We start from the raw sequence: 15,987 nt of genomic DNA on the forward strand, positions 1-15,987 counted from the left end.
GTTAGTGTTAGAACTGAATGGACTCCTAGGACACCTAGCTTGTATCCACAGAGAGTTGGTTATTGCTGTTAGAAAATAATCCATATACAAAACCCTCCTAATCTAGTAAAAGTCTAAGTAAAGCAGGCTGAATCCATTCAATCTAGAAGTTACTCACTGACTGAAGAACACATTTTTGTTTCTTTCTTTACAAATTATTAATATGTAAAGGAAAAACTTTTCTAAAAGTTTTGATTAGGGGAGGGGCTTGATGTGTTATCTGATGACATTCATTGACACTGACCAAACAGTGAGTTCAGGGTCACAAAACGATCCCTGTCAGTACATTGGAGTTTGTCCTTCTGGGCATTATACCACATATTTTACTCGTGTGTCAAGTGTTTTTGAAGCTGAAAACGATAACTATTGCTTCAGCATTAGTAAAGATAAAAAAAAAAAAAAACCAAACCACATAATTATTCCAGCATACTAGTATTAACACAAATTAATACCTTATAAGGGATGCATTCTTTCACATCTAGCTAGAACTGTTTGAAGTTTTACTGTGAGAGCATTGAAGAATAGTTTATTTCAAAATAGAGTTTACAGGACAGGGTATCTTTTATTAAATTTTCACATAAAAAGAAAAAAGTACACAGGGCACTAATTATAAGCAACACCACAATTATTTGGGTAGCATCCCTCTGTAAAGAACAGGCAAGCAATGTATCATTTTAGTAACATTTTCTCCTGGTCTTTCACTTTCTGTATCCTCTTTTCTTGATTTCTGATCATTGAAGACATTGCTGAAAATGTTGATAAAACACAGTTAGATTAGCAACATTGGCTCTGGCTTTAAATTCTATAATGTGCTTCTTAAAAGGTCAGCCTGCTACTTTAGAAGAGATATATTCTGAGATTAGGAAATTCTTAAAAATTACCAAGTAGCATATTTTTGAAACGACTGATCTTACGGACAGAGGTAAGGCTAAATCTTTACTCTTTCAGTTGTTCTAAGTGAGCATACCTATTATAGAAATAAAACAGACTGATTGCAAATAATTTGAACACCTCAGAAGGGTACGAAGAGAGACGAAGATGAAGGTCAGTATTTGTCCCTGCTCCCTCAACCTGCTGAATTGCCCTCAGAAGTCATCACTGAATGCCAAGGACAAACTGAGGGCTGATGGGGGTGGGGGAGAGGGGAAGGAGGGTGATGGGCATGGAGGAGGGCACTTGGGATGAGCACTGGGCGTTATATGGAAACCAACTTGACAATAAACTATTTTTTAAAAAAAAATAAAATAACTATTTTCTAAAGTTACCACAGATTATAAGTTAAGACCATTGTGTGGCCACTTAAAGCAAATAAAATTATAAACTCTGAAAAAAAAAGAAGTCATCACTGAAAACAGTTTGGTACATACCTTCGTGTACATGCATGTACATGCTCACACTTTTCTTCTTTACACAAATGGAAATATGTAGTACAGATTGTTCTGTAGCTTGCTATATTCACTTAAAAATTTTCAACATTTCTCCAGCTCATGTTTTGTTATGACTCCACAGTATTCCATTACATGGATGTACCAACATGTTAGTAAATAAAATTCTTAAAGGTTGATTTCTCAGGTTTTCAATCATGGAATGAATAAGTCATGGGGATGAAAGGTACAACGTAGGGGATACAGTCAATGGTATTATAACAGCAATTTATGGCAGCAGCCGGTAGCCACATTTGTGGGGAACACAGCATAAAGTACACTATGTCATACACCAGAAACTAACGTAGCATTGTTAACTAAACTTCAGTAAAAAAGAAAAAGTTGCTTTCTTTTTTCATTTGTAAACAATAATATAGAAAATACTTTTAGAAGCAGACTTTTATGTGTTTGTGCAATTTTTTCTTGAATAAATTACTAGAGGTAGAATTTCTGGGTCAAAGCATATATACCTTTGTTTTGATAAATGCTCCCAAAATATTTGTTTCATAATTTCCAAGAGACATTCCATCCAGACAATGCATCAAATAAAAAGGTCTTTTTATTTTTTAAACAAATACAACATGACTCCCATTTGTGAATAAAAATGGGGCCAGTAAGATAATGCACCCTTTAAAAAAATCACAATAAACTTAAAATCAAATGTTTTCTTAATGTTTATATACACAAGGATCTGGGATCATCAGAAAGGATCTGGAATTTTCCATAGTAACAATTTGGCATAGCCTCAGCATGTTAAAAAAAAAATGTGGACTTTGGAATCAGCAATTGCAGAGATCAAGTCCCAAATATTCTACTCATTGTTGTGACTTACAATTTACTGATTATAATCTGACCATCAGTTTCCTCATTTTCAAAGGACCTGATTGATATCAGCACCCATCTCCCAGTGTTGTGAGGCTCACATGAAGAAAACATAAATCAAACACTGAGTATGGGGCCTGCTACACAGCTGATAAGTGCTCAATAAATATTAATAGCAACTATTAAGGTTAAATTTTCTTTATAAGGAATTGTTCTTAGAAAAATACTTGCTGGTTGCAGCCCCTCTGGAAAACAGTGTGGAGATTCCTCAAAAAATTAATAATAGAACTCCCCTATGACCCAGCAATAGCACTGCTAGGAATTTACCCAAGGGATACAGAAATGCTGATGCATAGGAGCACATGTACCCCAATGTTCATAGCAGCACTCTCCACAATAGCTGAAACATGGAAAGAGCCTAAGTGTCCATCAACGGACAAATGGATCAAGAAGATGTGTTTATCTATACAATGGAATACTACATGGCAATGAGAAAGCATGAAATCTGGCCATGTGTAGAAACATGGATCCAGGAACTAAAGAGTGTTATGCTGAGCGAAATAAGTCAGGCAGAGAAGGACAGATACCATATGTTTGCATGTATAGGAGGATTAAGAGGAACTTAATGGAGGATCATGGGGAGAAGAAGGGGAAAAATAGTTGGGGAAAGGGAGGGCCGCAAGCCATGAGAGATTCTTGAATGCTGAGAACAAACTGAGGGCTGATGGAGGTGGGGGAGAGGGGAAGGAGGGTGATGGCATGGAGGAGGGCACTACTGGGAATGAGCACTGGGTGTTATATGAAAACCAACTTGACAATAAACTATTATTAAAAAAATATTTGCTATTTCTTGTAGCAACTTATACTTTCTAGAGATAGAAAGAAGCGCTAAGAATAGCCCTTTGGAGTATACCAAAATTATTTCTTTCGGACAGACTCCTGGATTCATGAATTTATACCAGAAAAGCATAAAACATGATGGGCCTCCCACATCCATGGGAACATCCACTTAGAACTTAGGCCCATAAAGCTGCCTACCATCTGCAGAGTATAATAGTTTCTCATTCAAACAGCTTTAGTACATTTTAAAGTAGTTTAACTTTTTAGTTAGTGATTCACCGGGTGGCATAGTCTCTTCTAGCCTATGCTAGTTTAAATTCTGTGTAAGGCAAAATACAGTTATTTTGTCTTCTAGTTATTAACTGCAATCTTATCCTGGCTACTGTCATGCACATGCTTGTGTGCAGACCTAACAGGGACAAGAAAGATAATGTTTGGGAAGTGTCATGTGAAAAAGTGCTCAAAACGTGTCCTACTGAGGGTTGGTCAGCAGTATTACCATCCCTATTAGATGACAGAGTAGAGCAGGGCTAAAGTGATGTGCCCCAGGTCATACAATTAATCCAGGGGTTAGTCATGGTTAAGACCTTCATATTTGACTTGAGGTTTCTGAATTGCTTATTCAGTATCCTCTTCAGTGGGTCTATAGATAGGAGGCTTAACCTGAGGAGAAAGTGAGTGTGCTTTTGAGCAAGGAGGAGGTCTCTGAAATGTTTACTGTACCTTGGTTCTTCATCTGTAAATCTTCTACCAGAGTTTGCAAGCTTTCCAGTCTGTTCTGAAGCTTCCGGCATGTTTTTCCTGTTGTTTCTATTGGCTGAGACTGTGAAGCTATTAGAAAATTGCTTAGATGTGGTATTAAAAGTCTATTCAGTATTTCTTTTTAGAAATCTTCCAATTACAGGTTGAACAACCAACCTTTCTTTGAAAATAATGGAAACTTTAAAACACTACTTAAAAATTTAACAAGTGTTTTATCTAAATATTCCAATAGTAGCTTATCTGAATTTGTTTCAAACCGATCTGGTTTATTATTATTTAACTACATAGCATTAAATGGGATGGGTGAGAGGAATACTTTAATGATACATTCTACATTCTAAATGACAGCTCTTCATACCAAAACTGAGTAGATCCACTAACTTAGGGTTTGGAAGAGCAAGACTTAATACTGACACTGGCAACAGTTTTGAATGTGTGTGAGACCACGTGCCCATTTTAATGGCTGTCACCTGAATGAGGACAGTTTGACCCGGTGGGGAGAGGGAGTCTGCATCCTGACACGGCCTCAGTGAGCCTAGTTTAAATAAATGTGGGAGGAGCAAGTGAAGAAGGACTTGAAGCCTGTAAACTAACTTCTACTAAGTATGCTACATTTTGCCAATCTCTAAAGGATAGTTGATTGGCAATTCTGAAATTTTAATTTTGATCTTAGTCCCTGACTTGCTGTATAATCTTGAAAACAGTTTTTGGTGGCTCATTTTCCTATCAAAAAAAACAAAAACAAAAAAAACCAAAACAACCCCCACCACTCTTTTCAGTACAGATATTAGTATTAAAGGCAATCATCTAAGAATATCTTTAGTTCAAGAGGATGAAAACCGGTTCCTCATAGAGATATTTTTCACACAAATAATGTAAAATATATGATGTTTGATGAGTATTTGACAATAGAAAAACAAGGAAATTCCATGCTATTATGTAGTCACAAATTAATAACGAGGTGTCCAGAAGTACTGTTCTACTCCCACAACAGTCACAGCTGTAATAGTTCAAGAATTCGACCCCCCCTTTTTTAGTATTTTTATTTACTATTTAGTATTTTTAAAGATACTAAGGGATAACTTAGAAATACAAGAGAGGATGGAGGACAAAATACAGAAAAAAGATGGTAAAATGTATTAAAATCTGTGATTAGGTTGTAGTTTTCGTATTTTGGGGAGATCTAGAAATGTGTGAGGCACAGAATCTTTAAAGGCTAAGGGCTGACTCAACAGTGATGCAACAATTTGCCTAGTTTATCCCTTATCAAAGGGACCGATGCCAGAGAGAACTGGGATTGCCTGCATTGCTGTCAATATATGGTAAAAACATTTCCAGTTCAAGTCTGTCTCTCTCTCTATATGTATGTATTTACACACACACACACACACACACACACACACACACACATATGTATATAATGTCCACTTACTTATGCACTTACTCTAAATCAAACCATTTTCTTCATCCGTTTTAGCAAATAACAAATGAACTTTAAATTTTAAAAATGAGGGGCGCCTGGGTGGCTTAGTCGGTTAAGCGTCCGACTTTCGCTTGGGTCATGATCTCACGGTTCGTGGGTTCGAGCCCCGCGTCGGACTCTGTGCTGACAGCCAGCTCAGAGCCTGGAGCCTGTTTCAGTCTGTGACTCCCTCCCTCTCTGACCCTCCCCTGCTCACGCTGTCTCTCTTTCTCTCTCTCTCTCCTAGAAATAAATAAAACATTAAAAAAAAAAAAATTTTAAATTTTAAAAATGAGAACATCTGACAAATTTGTATGATAAATACTTGCACTTACAAAGGCAGAGACTGAGGAGAGCCATGATTTGAGAGAATGTAAATAAGAAAGAAAAGTCATAGCATTTAAAAAAAAAAAAAAAAGACCCAAAATTTTATAAGAAAATGAGGGGGGGAGTTCATTATTCATGTCAGAGAAATAAAGAGAAAATATTCACATACAATATCTATGCATATTTTTAAGAAGAGAGTGTGTGCATGTGTGCAATAGCTATGTTATTTAGATGAGACTCACTTAAGTTACACATCATCAGTTAGAGTTTGCATATAAGAACACCATGTAAAATCTTATTAATTCTGATTATGGAAGAGAACTTTAAATTCACCAGAGCAGGAAATCAATTAAGCTAATCAGTGACATCGGATCATTCTTACCTTTAACAGAATCAGGTGAATGAACAGGTTTGGTGGATCTATACTGTGAGGCGGAACCTACAGAATCTTCAACCGAACTAGTCAGGAGTGAGTGAACTGGAGACTTCTTAGGAGAAGAATGGAATGAACGAGAAGCTGAATTTTTCACAGATGGACTTGCTAAAATGTTGCAAGAACAAAAACAAAATGACAGAATTAATTAAAAATGGTATAATGCATTTCTCAGAAAGTCAAACATTCATAAGAAAATATTCCCCATGATAGGGGTGAGGGGATGTTCTGATAAATACCCAAGGCTTTGGGTTAGAACTGCAAAGCCTATGTCTTAGAAATAAGGATGAACAGGAACAAGACCTGCCCTTGGGGATCTTGAGGTCTACCTTCAAACTATCTTATTTCCTGATTGGATTAAACTGATCTTGGATTATGGTGTTCTTAGTTGTATACCAGAAGCAAGCATGAATGCTATCTGGAGAAAGGTAACCTCATCCTATGCCTCAAACCATTTGAATAATTTTTCATAGATGTCTTTCATACAATAAAAACAAACAGGCATAGAAGGAGACAAAATGATATGACAGAAAACCAAGAGAAAAAATACAGATCATAGATACAAATAATAGATACAGACCCACAAGGTCTGGATAGTGGAGGCACAGACAATCACAGATTTAAGCAGCATTATTCCAAACCCTAAACAAGTACTTATTACATAAAGAAAACCATATCTGAAAATATCAATAAAAGCTTCTAAAAACTAAAAAGAAAAAAAACCCTCAGAAAACAAATCAAACACAAAAACAATCCTAAAGTTGCCAAAAGGGCAAAAAAGACAGATTACATTTAAATGAGCAACTATTAAATTCAGAGCTGACTTCTCAGTAGAAACAATGGAAGCCAGAAAACAATGGAATATTTTCAAAGTGAAGGAAAAATGTCCTCCTAAAATTCTAAACTCAACAAAAACATTCTTCAAAAATGAGGATGAAATAAAGACAACTGTAGAAAAGCAGAAACTGAGAGAATATATTACCAGCAGACTTACACTAAAGGAAAAATTAAAGGTATTAAGAGTAAAATGACACCAGACAGAAAGTAAAGTATAAATATATGGGTATATCTAAATGGATATTAACTATACAAAGTAATGCAAATTATCCATGGTGGTATTTACCTTTATAATTAAAATATACATGTGACAACAACTGTATATAATTTGAAAGAATAGTTAGTGGAATTAACATGTTCTAAAGTACTCACAATGCAAGAAAAAACTAAAAGCACCCATTTATATTAATCTAACAAGGCAAGAATATATGTTGTATTCTCTTGGGTAATTATTAAAACAGCAGTAAAAACATGTAAGTGAAGTAAACCTGAAAGCATTAACTTCAAATAAATGTTCTCTTTCTTCAAAATATTAGTCTTTAAAAGATTTCTAACAAGTTAAAGACTATTTAAAAATTAAGAATTTGCATTTATTTTATTAAAACTGTTTTGTTTCGATTTTAGATATATACTGACAATATTCCATAAAAAGAAAACAAGAAAATCTGGAGATTTAACTTTCTCCTATCTCACCTCATACATCAATTTTCCTTATTTACATTATTCCTGTAATATTATATTACTGCCCAGAGTTACAGCTATACCTTTGTTGAATAACCATCATTCTCACAGTTTCATTGTTTCCCATTCATTTTATTCTCTTCTATAGGAAGAGAATCTTTAAAAAAATTTTTTTTAAATGTTTATTTATATTTGAGAGAGAGAGAGGGAGGGACAGTGTGCAAGGGGGGAGGGGCAGAGAGAGACAGACAGAATTGAAAGCAGGTTCCAGGCTCTGAGCTATCAGCACAAAGCCTGATGTCAGCACAGAGCCTGATGCAGGGCTTGAACCCATGAGCTGTGAGATAACGACCTGAGCCGAAGTTGGATGCTTAACTGACTGAGCCACCCAGGCGCCCTATAACATATTCTCTGTAATTATTTTTTTGTCTTAGTTAAAAAAATTTTTTTTCATGTAATTTCCCCACAGAAGGTCCATCAAGTCCCTGTGATTTCAGTCATGTCTATCCCATTTATGTTTTTCCTAAGGCATTCTTTCCCCTGTAATGCTTTTATTTTTCTTTTCCATTTCTAGTGTCTTATGCCATTTTGCTTTTCAACAGATTCTGTTATCTTTCAATCTCTTTCTTGACTCCCTTGCTAAACAGATAGATAACATTATGTCTTTGGAAATTATAAAAAGAAACATCTGTCTCTATTCTTCTCTTTTTCTTTTCATCCATTCAATAAGTATTTATTGAGCACCTGCTGTGTGCTTGGGATATATCAGGGATCTAAACAAAGACACCTGCCCTTGCACGGCTTTTGTCTAGCAGGAGGTGACACAGTCACCTTTATGAACAACATAAATTAGTAAGTTACCTATTAAAAGATACTAAGTGCAATTAAAACAAAAAGGGTGATTGGGAGTATGGAAGAGTTACAATTTTTGCAGAAGTTCACGACAGTAGTCTCACTGGGTAAGTGACATCTGAGCAGAGGCTTTAAAAGCAGGTGAAGGGTCAGCAATGCATAAGGAACAGTGGTGTAAAGGCCTTAGTACAGAAGCTGCCTGGGATGTTCACGGAACAATTCACGGGTGGATGACGCAGAGTCAATGACAGCGGAGTAGGAGGAAATAAGCCTGGAGAGTTAATGGGGACTTACAGGCAGCTATCATACCTGGCGTCCACTCTCATGGAAACGAGAAGCCACCGCAGAGTTTGAAGCAGGCCCAGCTTGCATACTTTCGCTAAATACTCACCTGTAGACGGGAATGTAAAGCAACTAGATGGATCTTCTAGGTCTCCTGTATGTAATGTGACCGGCTCTCTGGAAGCATAAGAATGGTCATGCAGACATTCCAATTCACAAATACAGTGTTAAGATTTATGGGCAGAAGCAAGCTAATGCTCACAAAAGTGACAGTTTAAAATATAAACTAAAAATGGCAGTTATAACCCTAAATTGTAGAAACCCTAAAATGCCAGGGAGATCCCAAGGTGCATTATCGTTAAGCCTTCAGTGCCCATTAACATTTCGCAGAATGAAAATATAGTAATATTGGTTAGAAAATTCATTTTTACAATAATAGCTATACACCACAAACATTTCTCTCATAGATTCTAAGAGATACAATCTTAGTAAGTTATTTTACAATGAAAAAAAAGACAAAAAAAGGAACCTCTCTTAGCAATAGTAGTATCACTTTACAAAACTATGAGACTTACTTAAATCAAGTTGAAATAAACCACACGGTTCTCTGTGGTCTGGGTGACAGCATGAGGATACTACGGCAGTAGCTCCCTTGCAGGGGGTTGTGATGCCAACACTGCCTTAATTATAACACTAAGATTAGCATCTGCTTTTGAACTCTGTCTCTCCCAAGTGTACAGTGGTATTTCCCAGAGGCTCCATAAGATCTGATATCACAACAGATTAAATGCAGATGCACGCATGAGAATCAGCTATCTTTTGTGAAGTCGCACATTAAATTCTAAAAGCATACCTTCTCAACAATTTAGAAAAGTTATTTTTCATAATAAAATGCTATTATGTTAACAGGTGATACACTCACTTTGTTGTTTCTAAAGGTATGTCAAAATGTTTTGTATTTTTCAAACGCTAACATGAAACTTTATTTTCCAATACTTAGAATAGCAATAAACAAAAGTTCTTAGGAATTGTCAATATTTGTGACTGCAAAGGGGTCCTGAGACCAAAAAGTCTGAGGATAGCTCTATGAGAAGAAAAGCCCTAGAAAAGAAGGCCGTGGATAGTCTTAATTATCAGGGCAAAGAGTTTGTTTTTGCTGCAATAGGCAGTGGGGGAGCCTTTGAAGGTTCTGGGGCTGGAGACAGTCATAGTCTGAGGTGTGCTTTAGGCAGATCAATTTGAAATTGATACATAGAAATGACTGGAATGTGCATGAGACTAGAGTTTAAAAGCATCCACACTAAATACTGTCAACCCACCGCAATAGTCTATAAGAAAGGTAAAAACGCCTAAAGCAGTGTGGCAGGATGAATAATGGCCACCACGTACATGTGCTTCTGAATATCAAGAACCTATGAGTGTTACCTTATGTGATGTGAGGGAATCAAGGATCCTGAGGTGGGGAGATTATCCTGGGTTTTCTAGGAGGGGGGCTAACTGCCATCCCAAGTGTCTGTCAAAGGGAGGCAGGGGGATTTCATTCGGAAGAGAGAAGACGATGTGGCAATCTCAGCAGAGAGGTTTGAAGATGCTAACGCCCTGCTGCTGTCTGAAGATGAAGGGAGAAGCCACAAGCCAGAGTGCAAGAAACAAAGCTCTAGAAGCTGGAAAAATGTAAGGAAATAGATTAACCCCAAGGGCTTCTGGAGGGAGTGTAGTCCTCCTGACATCTTGACTCCGCCCAGTGGAACTGATTTAGGACTTCGGGCCTTCTTGGAAATGTAAGACATCAATTTGTGTCATTTTAAGCAACTAATTTTGTTACAAGTGCCATAGGGAATTAACACAGGCAGTTCAAGAGGATGTGCAAAGAAGAAAATGGATTTAAGAACTGTTTTAGAGTCAAAATTAGTAAGACTTGGTGACTAGAGAAATGAGACAAAGGAGAAAGAAGAATCAAAGATAATGTTAGGGTTTAAGCAGAGGTGCCCTGGAAAGCAGGGAGGCCATTTACAAACATGAGATGGAAGGGAATGGTTCTGTGGAATGACCGCCTTTGTTTCATTTTGGTCACTGTGATCTTCAGGGCGTTATGTTTCATCTCCTGAAACATCCACATGGAGATGTGCAAAAGGGAGCTGGATGTTTTGAAGCCTCTAATGGAAACCTTCCTTAGGGCATAATGTTGCTCATTAAGTTATAACAGTATAACAAAATAAGAAAAGTCAATTCTCCGCAAGCTTCTGGGAGATGTGGCTCTCAGAATAATTCAAGCACAAATCCACACACCAGAGTTGTTTCTTTAATTTTTTATTCTGTTCTGGGTATATGGGCTATATTGATTTAGCTTAAAAGGTTGCAGAAGTTTCTAAATGAAGAAACATTGCCGTAAGATGCTGAGTCAAGCAAAGGTGCTACAATTACAGTGAAACGTCCTAGTAAAACAGCAACTGTGGTATTCTTTCTCATTTGTGAGTTTCCAAAATGGCCATGTGCTGCAGTACAGTAGACAGCATTCAAATGCATTCTTAATTTTCTAGTATGTTTCATGCTTTTTAGAACTTCTATTAAATATCTGAAAACCTCTTCCTATTCTATTAAATGTGTGAACATAGGGAGGGGCTAGGTCCCATCTTTTCATCCCCATTCTCTCTCTTCACAAACACATCTTTGCTGAAGGGAATAGATTTTTCTGGTCATGGAAAAACGACAGCAGAGCTTGACGTGTCTCAGGGGAGCAGCCTTCTGTGCCCCATGCCTAGCACGGGGCTCTCTCCCAGGAGTTCAGTGCAGGTACGCAGAGGCAAAATATGGAGGTAGTCACACGCCTGAGCTCAGGAGCCAGCTAGACCTGAGTTCAAACCTGACTCCACCAGTTACAAGTTGTAGGGCCCTGGCAAGTTGCTTAAGCAATGTGAGTCTTCATTTCTAACCTATATATGGATATAATAATGCCTAAATCAAAGATTAGGTTAGATAGACTGTGCTTTAGATTCTGTGTCTCCCTCTCTCTCTGCTCCTACTCTCTCTCAAATATAAATAAACATTAAAAAAAGATTAGGTTAGATGGACTAAATGAAATATCTACAGCATCCGGAAAATGTAAAAACAGAAATATGTAGTAGAGAGCTGCAGATATTATTAATAGGTGTTATGTAGTGTCACGTAAGAAGGTGAGAAGAAAATCAAAATTCGTTTTCATAAAGATATATTTAAAAAGATTCTAGGGGCGCCTGGGTGGCTTAGTCGGTTAAGCGTCCGACTTTCGCTTAGGTCATGATCTCGCGGTTCGTGGGTTCGAGCCCCGTGTCGGGCTCTGTGCTGACTGCCAGCTCAGAGCCTGGAGCCTGTTTCAGTCTGTGACTCCCTCTCTCTCTGACCCTCCCCTGCTCACACTGTCTCTCTCTCTCCTAGAAATAAATAAAACATTAAAAAAAATAATAATAAAATAAAAAAATAAAAAGATTCTAGTTTACTGTATACTGATGAAGCAGTAGGGACAGTAAGGAAATAGTTATAATACTGTCTTAATTCACTCACTACACAAAACTTTACTGAATGGCTACTGTGTGTCAGGCAATATGGCTGACGCTGAAGATACAGCAGTGAATAAGCCTCTGCCTAACTGGATTTGAAAAGAATTCTTTTTCTTATTCTGAGGATACAAAAAAGGCTCTGATACCTGTATATTTTTTTCGTTATTTTTGGTGGTGAAAATGGAAAAGATAAAAGTAAGTTTTTTTTTCCAGGCAGTCAGTCAATAAACAGATCTTATCATTGTAAGCTCATGTCTGTCTTTCCCACTGTTACACTGTAAGGATCCAGTGTGGAGTGTGGCACCTCACAGACAGTTAACAATCTGGTGAATTAATGAATAAACAGTAGTAATGAGGACATTAGGACTTTCAGGCATTGGTAAGACCATTTCTTACCTGCTAAGAGTTTCACTGGATTTGCTACCTTCGGTGGAGTCCCTTAATGAGTTGTTGCTTCTGTTGGCAGAAGGATGGGAGAAATGAAAGACTACACGGTATTATTTTTACTTAATGATAAAACAACATTGTTCCTCTGAACATTGCTTTTACACCAACGCTGAATCAAAGGGTGAGACTGGGGCAAATGGCTCTTCCAGGCAGAGAAACAGTGTAAAGAAAAGCTTGGAGATGGAAAGGAATGAACTCTTGGGATGCAGCAGTCTGTTTTGGTTAGAGCACACTACGGGAGTAACCAGACTGGTGACAAGTTAGGGACCTCCTTCAACCTCAGACCAAGGAACCAGGTACCTAATCAGCAGACAGTGAGTTGCTAATGATGACCCGTGAGCAATGGCCTCTGTGTTTCACAGGAATAACAAATTCATTTTAGCCTTGTTTCCTTTTTGGCTAAAGTCAGTTCTCAGAAGTTGTCTCTGTCGAGGAGGGGTTATGGATTTAATTTCTTTATGTCCTTTTTAGGATTTCATTTAAAAATTCAGTTATTCAATTACTAAGTTATTGTTTGAATTAAGTTATTCAATCCTACTAAGGAAAATAGGATTGTTTTCTGTGAGGTTCTTACCCTGTACTGAGATTGTCAGAATGTCCTTCTGGACTACCTTCCTCTCAAAAGTTATGTAAGCAATTGTAAATGAGTGTAAATGTAGAAAAATCTTCCATTTTTGGTGTGGCATACTATATATATCTTCATATGGGTAAACAGCAGCAAAATTTAAAACAAGCAGAAAAAAACTTATTGATTTTGAAAAAGTACATTACACTGAAATCCACTTTAGCTTCAGTTAAACAGTGTAACAGCTTTCCTTCAATGAACACCAAATGCCCATAAATACCCATGTAAACAGTCCAGACTTCCCAAATTACCTGGAAACATAAAAAATTCTTGGACAATTAATTAGATTCAGAATCTCTGATTCTTCTTACCTATGGCATATCTCTAATCTCAGGCTTGATTCAGTAATGCCATCTCTTATTCTATCATCTCTGTACAGATAAATACAACTCTCAGTTAATTACACAAAGAACAATTTCCTGATTCCATATATTTTTAGAATAATCAATTGCTCCTATGTATTTAACTCTTCTTTAAAGCATAACACTAGATTTTAGGCCTCCAAGCAAATTTTGCAGAAGGCTGTCCTTGGAGCTAAAAGCTTTAGGCTAAGTTTAGGCTTTGGTGACAAGGTTATTTGTAGGATTATAGCAAATTAACATACATTCTTTAAAGGCAAGTACCAAATATATTCATGTTCAAGCCCATAATTAATGGCTAAAGTGCTAAAAATCATCTCATCAGGGAGATCATGGCAATCTTTGTGGACTGATTAATGCAGGGAGCCAGGGGCTCTAACTTTCACTTTTGGCTTTGCTTCTTTGCGTTATAGGAGAAGGCAACTCAATCTTGGCTAAATTTACTCATCTGTCAAATGAGAGCCAAGGACTTTCCTAGTAGATTACACCTTGACAGTCAGGTAGTTTTCATGATTTTAGTTTAGCTCCACCATCGAATTGTGCAGCTGCAGGCAAGGCAACATTTTATTTAATTTTATTTAATTTTATTATTATTATTATTTTTTATTTATTTCTAGGAGAGAGAGAGACAGCATGAGCAGGGCAGGGTCAGAGAGAGAGGGAGCCACAGACTGAAACAGGCTCCAGGCTCTGAGCTGGCCGTCAGCACAGAGCCCGACGCGGGGCTCGAACCCACGAACCGCGAGATCATGACCTAAGCGAAAGTCGGACGCTTAACTGACTAAGCCACCCAGGCGCCCCTCAAGGCAACATTTTAAAACTTATGTTTATCTCACCTGTAAAATGGAAAAAATAAATCCTGCTCTGTCTTAGCTCAAACAGTTGTGATAATCAAATAAGATTATGGATGTGAGGGGTGCTTGGGTGGCTCAGTAGGTTAAGCATCTGACTCTTGAGATCATGATCTCATGGTTCATGGGTTTGGTTCATGGGGTCGGGCCCTGCATCGGGCTCCATATGGACAGTGTAGAGCCTGCTTGGGATTCTTTGTCTCCCTCTCTGTCTGTCCCATCCCCCATTCCTTCTTGACTGACAGATATTCAGTGATGCAGTCTCTTACTCTATCATCTCCATATAAATATAACTCTCAATTATACAAAGAACAATTTCCAGATTCCATGTATTTTTAAATGTGTGCTCCCTCTCTCTCTCTCTCAAAATAAAATTTAAAAATATTTTTAAAAAGTGTTTTGGATGTGAAATCTGTTGAGAACTATACATTATTATATGAATGTAACTTTGGGTACCACCTTGCTTTGACTACTTGCGAATAGAATAACTGCATTATTTACTCTTGATATCATACTATTTTACTTTTGCTTAGCTCCTCCGGTTTCATACTGTTTCCCCTGGTAATGTCTGATACTCTTCAAAGTTACTGAAACATCAACCTCCCACAGAATATCACGTAGACAACTAGTGGCAAACCACTGGTGACAGCACCCAGTCTTACACAGCCACATAGGAAGCTCCCAGCGACGGAGTTCTCCCTTCTTCCTCGGGCTTGCCCAGAGGCACAGCGGGCTCCTCGTTGATCACACTTCTCAACTCTTGGAGAAGTTGTTTCAGGTCCCTTGTTGGATCTTCCTTCAATGTGTTAGGTTTTGTAGAGTGCTGCATTAAAACAATTTACAAAACAAACACCTTGGTTTTTATTTTTAGAGTCGTATGTTATTTCCTATTGTAAAATTAATTCAGCTGGTAAATAGAAATTATGGAGGAGAAAGAAGAAAAAACAAAAATCACCCGTAGTCTTACTACTCAGGGATAACCAGTAGTAACCAATCAATAATCAACACAGTGTTGTATCCAATTTATAAATGCGTATATACTTATTTATATAGATATACCTAGAAATTAAAGTATACACACATAGAATCAAACTATACACATCTATTTTTCAATCATTTTTTAAAAAATTTTAACAACGTAGTATGAAGTGTACCATGTCATCAAATATTTACAATTATATCCAGGCAAAAAAATTCCAATACTTTGTTGAGGGCTGACCTAATTTTATAAAATGATAGAACTTTAAAAGTAAGGGATTTTAGGGGTGCCTGGGTGGCTCAGTCAGTTAAGCGTCTGACTTCGGCTCAGGTCATGATCTCACGGTTCGTGAATTCAAGCCCTGTGTCGAGCTCTGTGCTGACAGCTCAGAGCCTGGAGCCTGCTTCAGATTCTGTATCTCTCTCTCTC

The 15,987-nt window shown here is 37.4% G+C and overlaps 1 protein-coding gene across 5 annotated transcripts in view; it reads right to left on the bottom strand.

The window, feature by feature from the left end:
- Positions 1–586: 586 nt before the first annotated feature.
- CCDC158 (coiled-coil domain containing 158) overlaps positions 587–15,987 on the bottom strand; it is a 97,244-nt gene continuing 81,843 nt past the window's right edge. For 3 of the 5 annotated variants that reach the window (XM_039231005.1, XM_039231004.1, XM_039231009.1), the window contains exons 20-26: positions 15,242–15,402; positions 13,681–13,740; positions 12,694–12,753; positions 8,871–8,938; positions 6,059–6,217; positions 3,849–3,948; positions 587–785 (exon numbers count right to left, since the gene is read on the bottom strand). In XM_039231005.1, coding sequence (XP_039086936.1) covers positions 665–785; positions 3,849–3,948; positions 6,059–6,217; positions 8,871–8,938; positions 12,694–12,753; positions 13,681–13,740; positions 15,242–15,402 — 729 coding nt within the window. In that variant the 3' untranslated portion in view covers positions 587–664. Of the gene's footprint in view, positions 786–3,848; positions 3,957–6,058; positions 6,218–8,870; positions 8,939–12,693; positions 12,754–13,680; positions 13,741–15,241; positions 15,403–15,987 lie in introns of all 5 variants that reach the window. The other 2 variants (XM_039231006.1, XM_039231007.1) reach the window with 2 other exon arrangements.

The sequence above is a fragment of the Hyaena hyaena genome, unplaced genomic scaffold (genome assembly GCF_003009895.1).
Source record: "Hyaena hyaena isolate Hyena2069 unplaced genomic scaffold, ASM300989v1 scaffold_54, whole genome shotgun sequence".
NCBI classification, from domain to species: domain Eukaryota; kingdom Metazoa; phylum Chordata; class Mammalia; order Carnivora; family Hyaenidae; genus Hyaena; species Hyaena hyaena.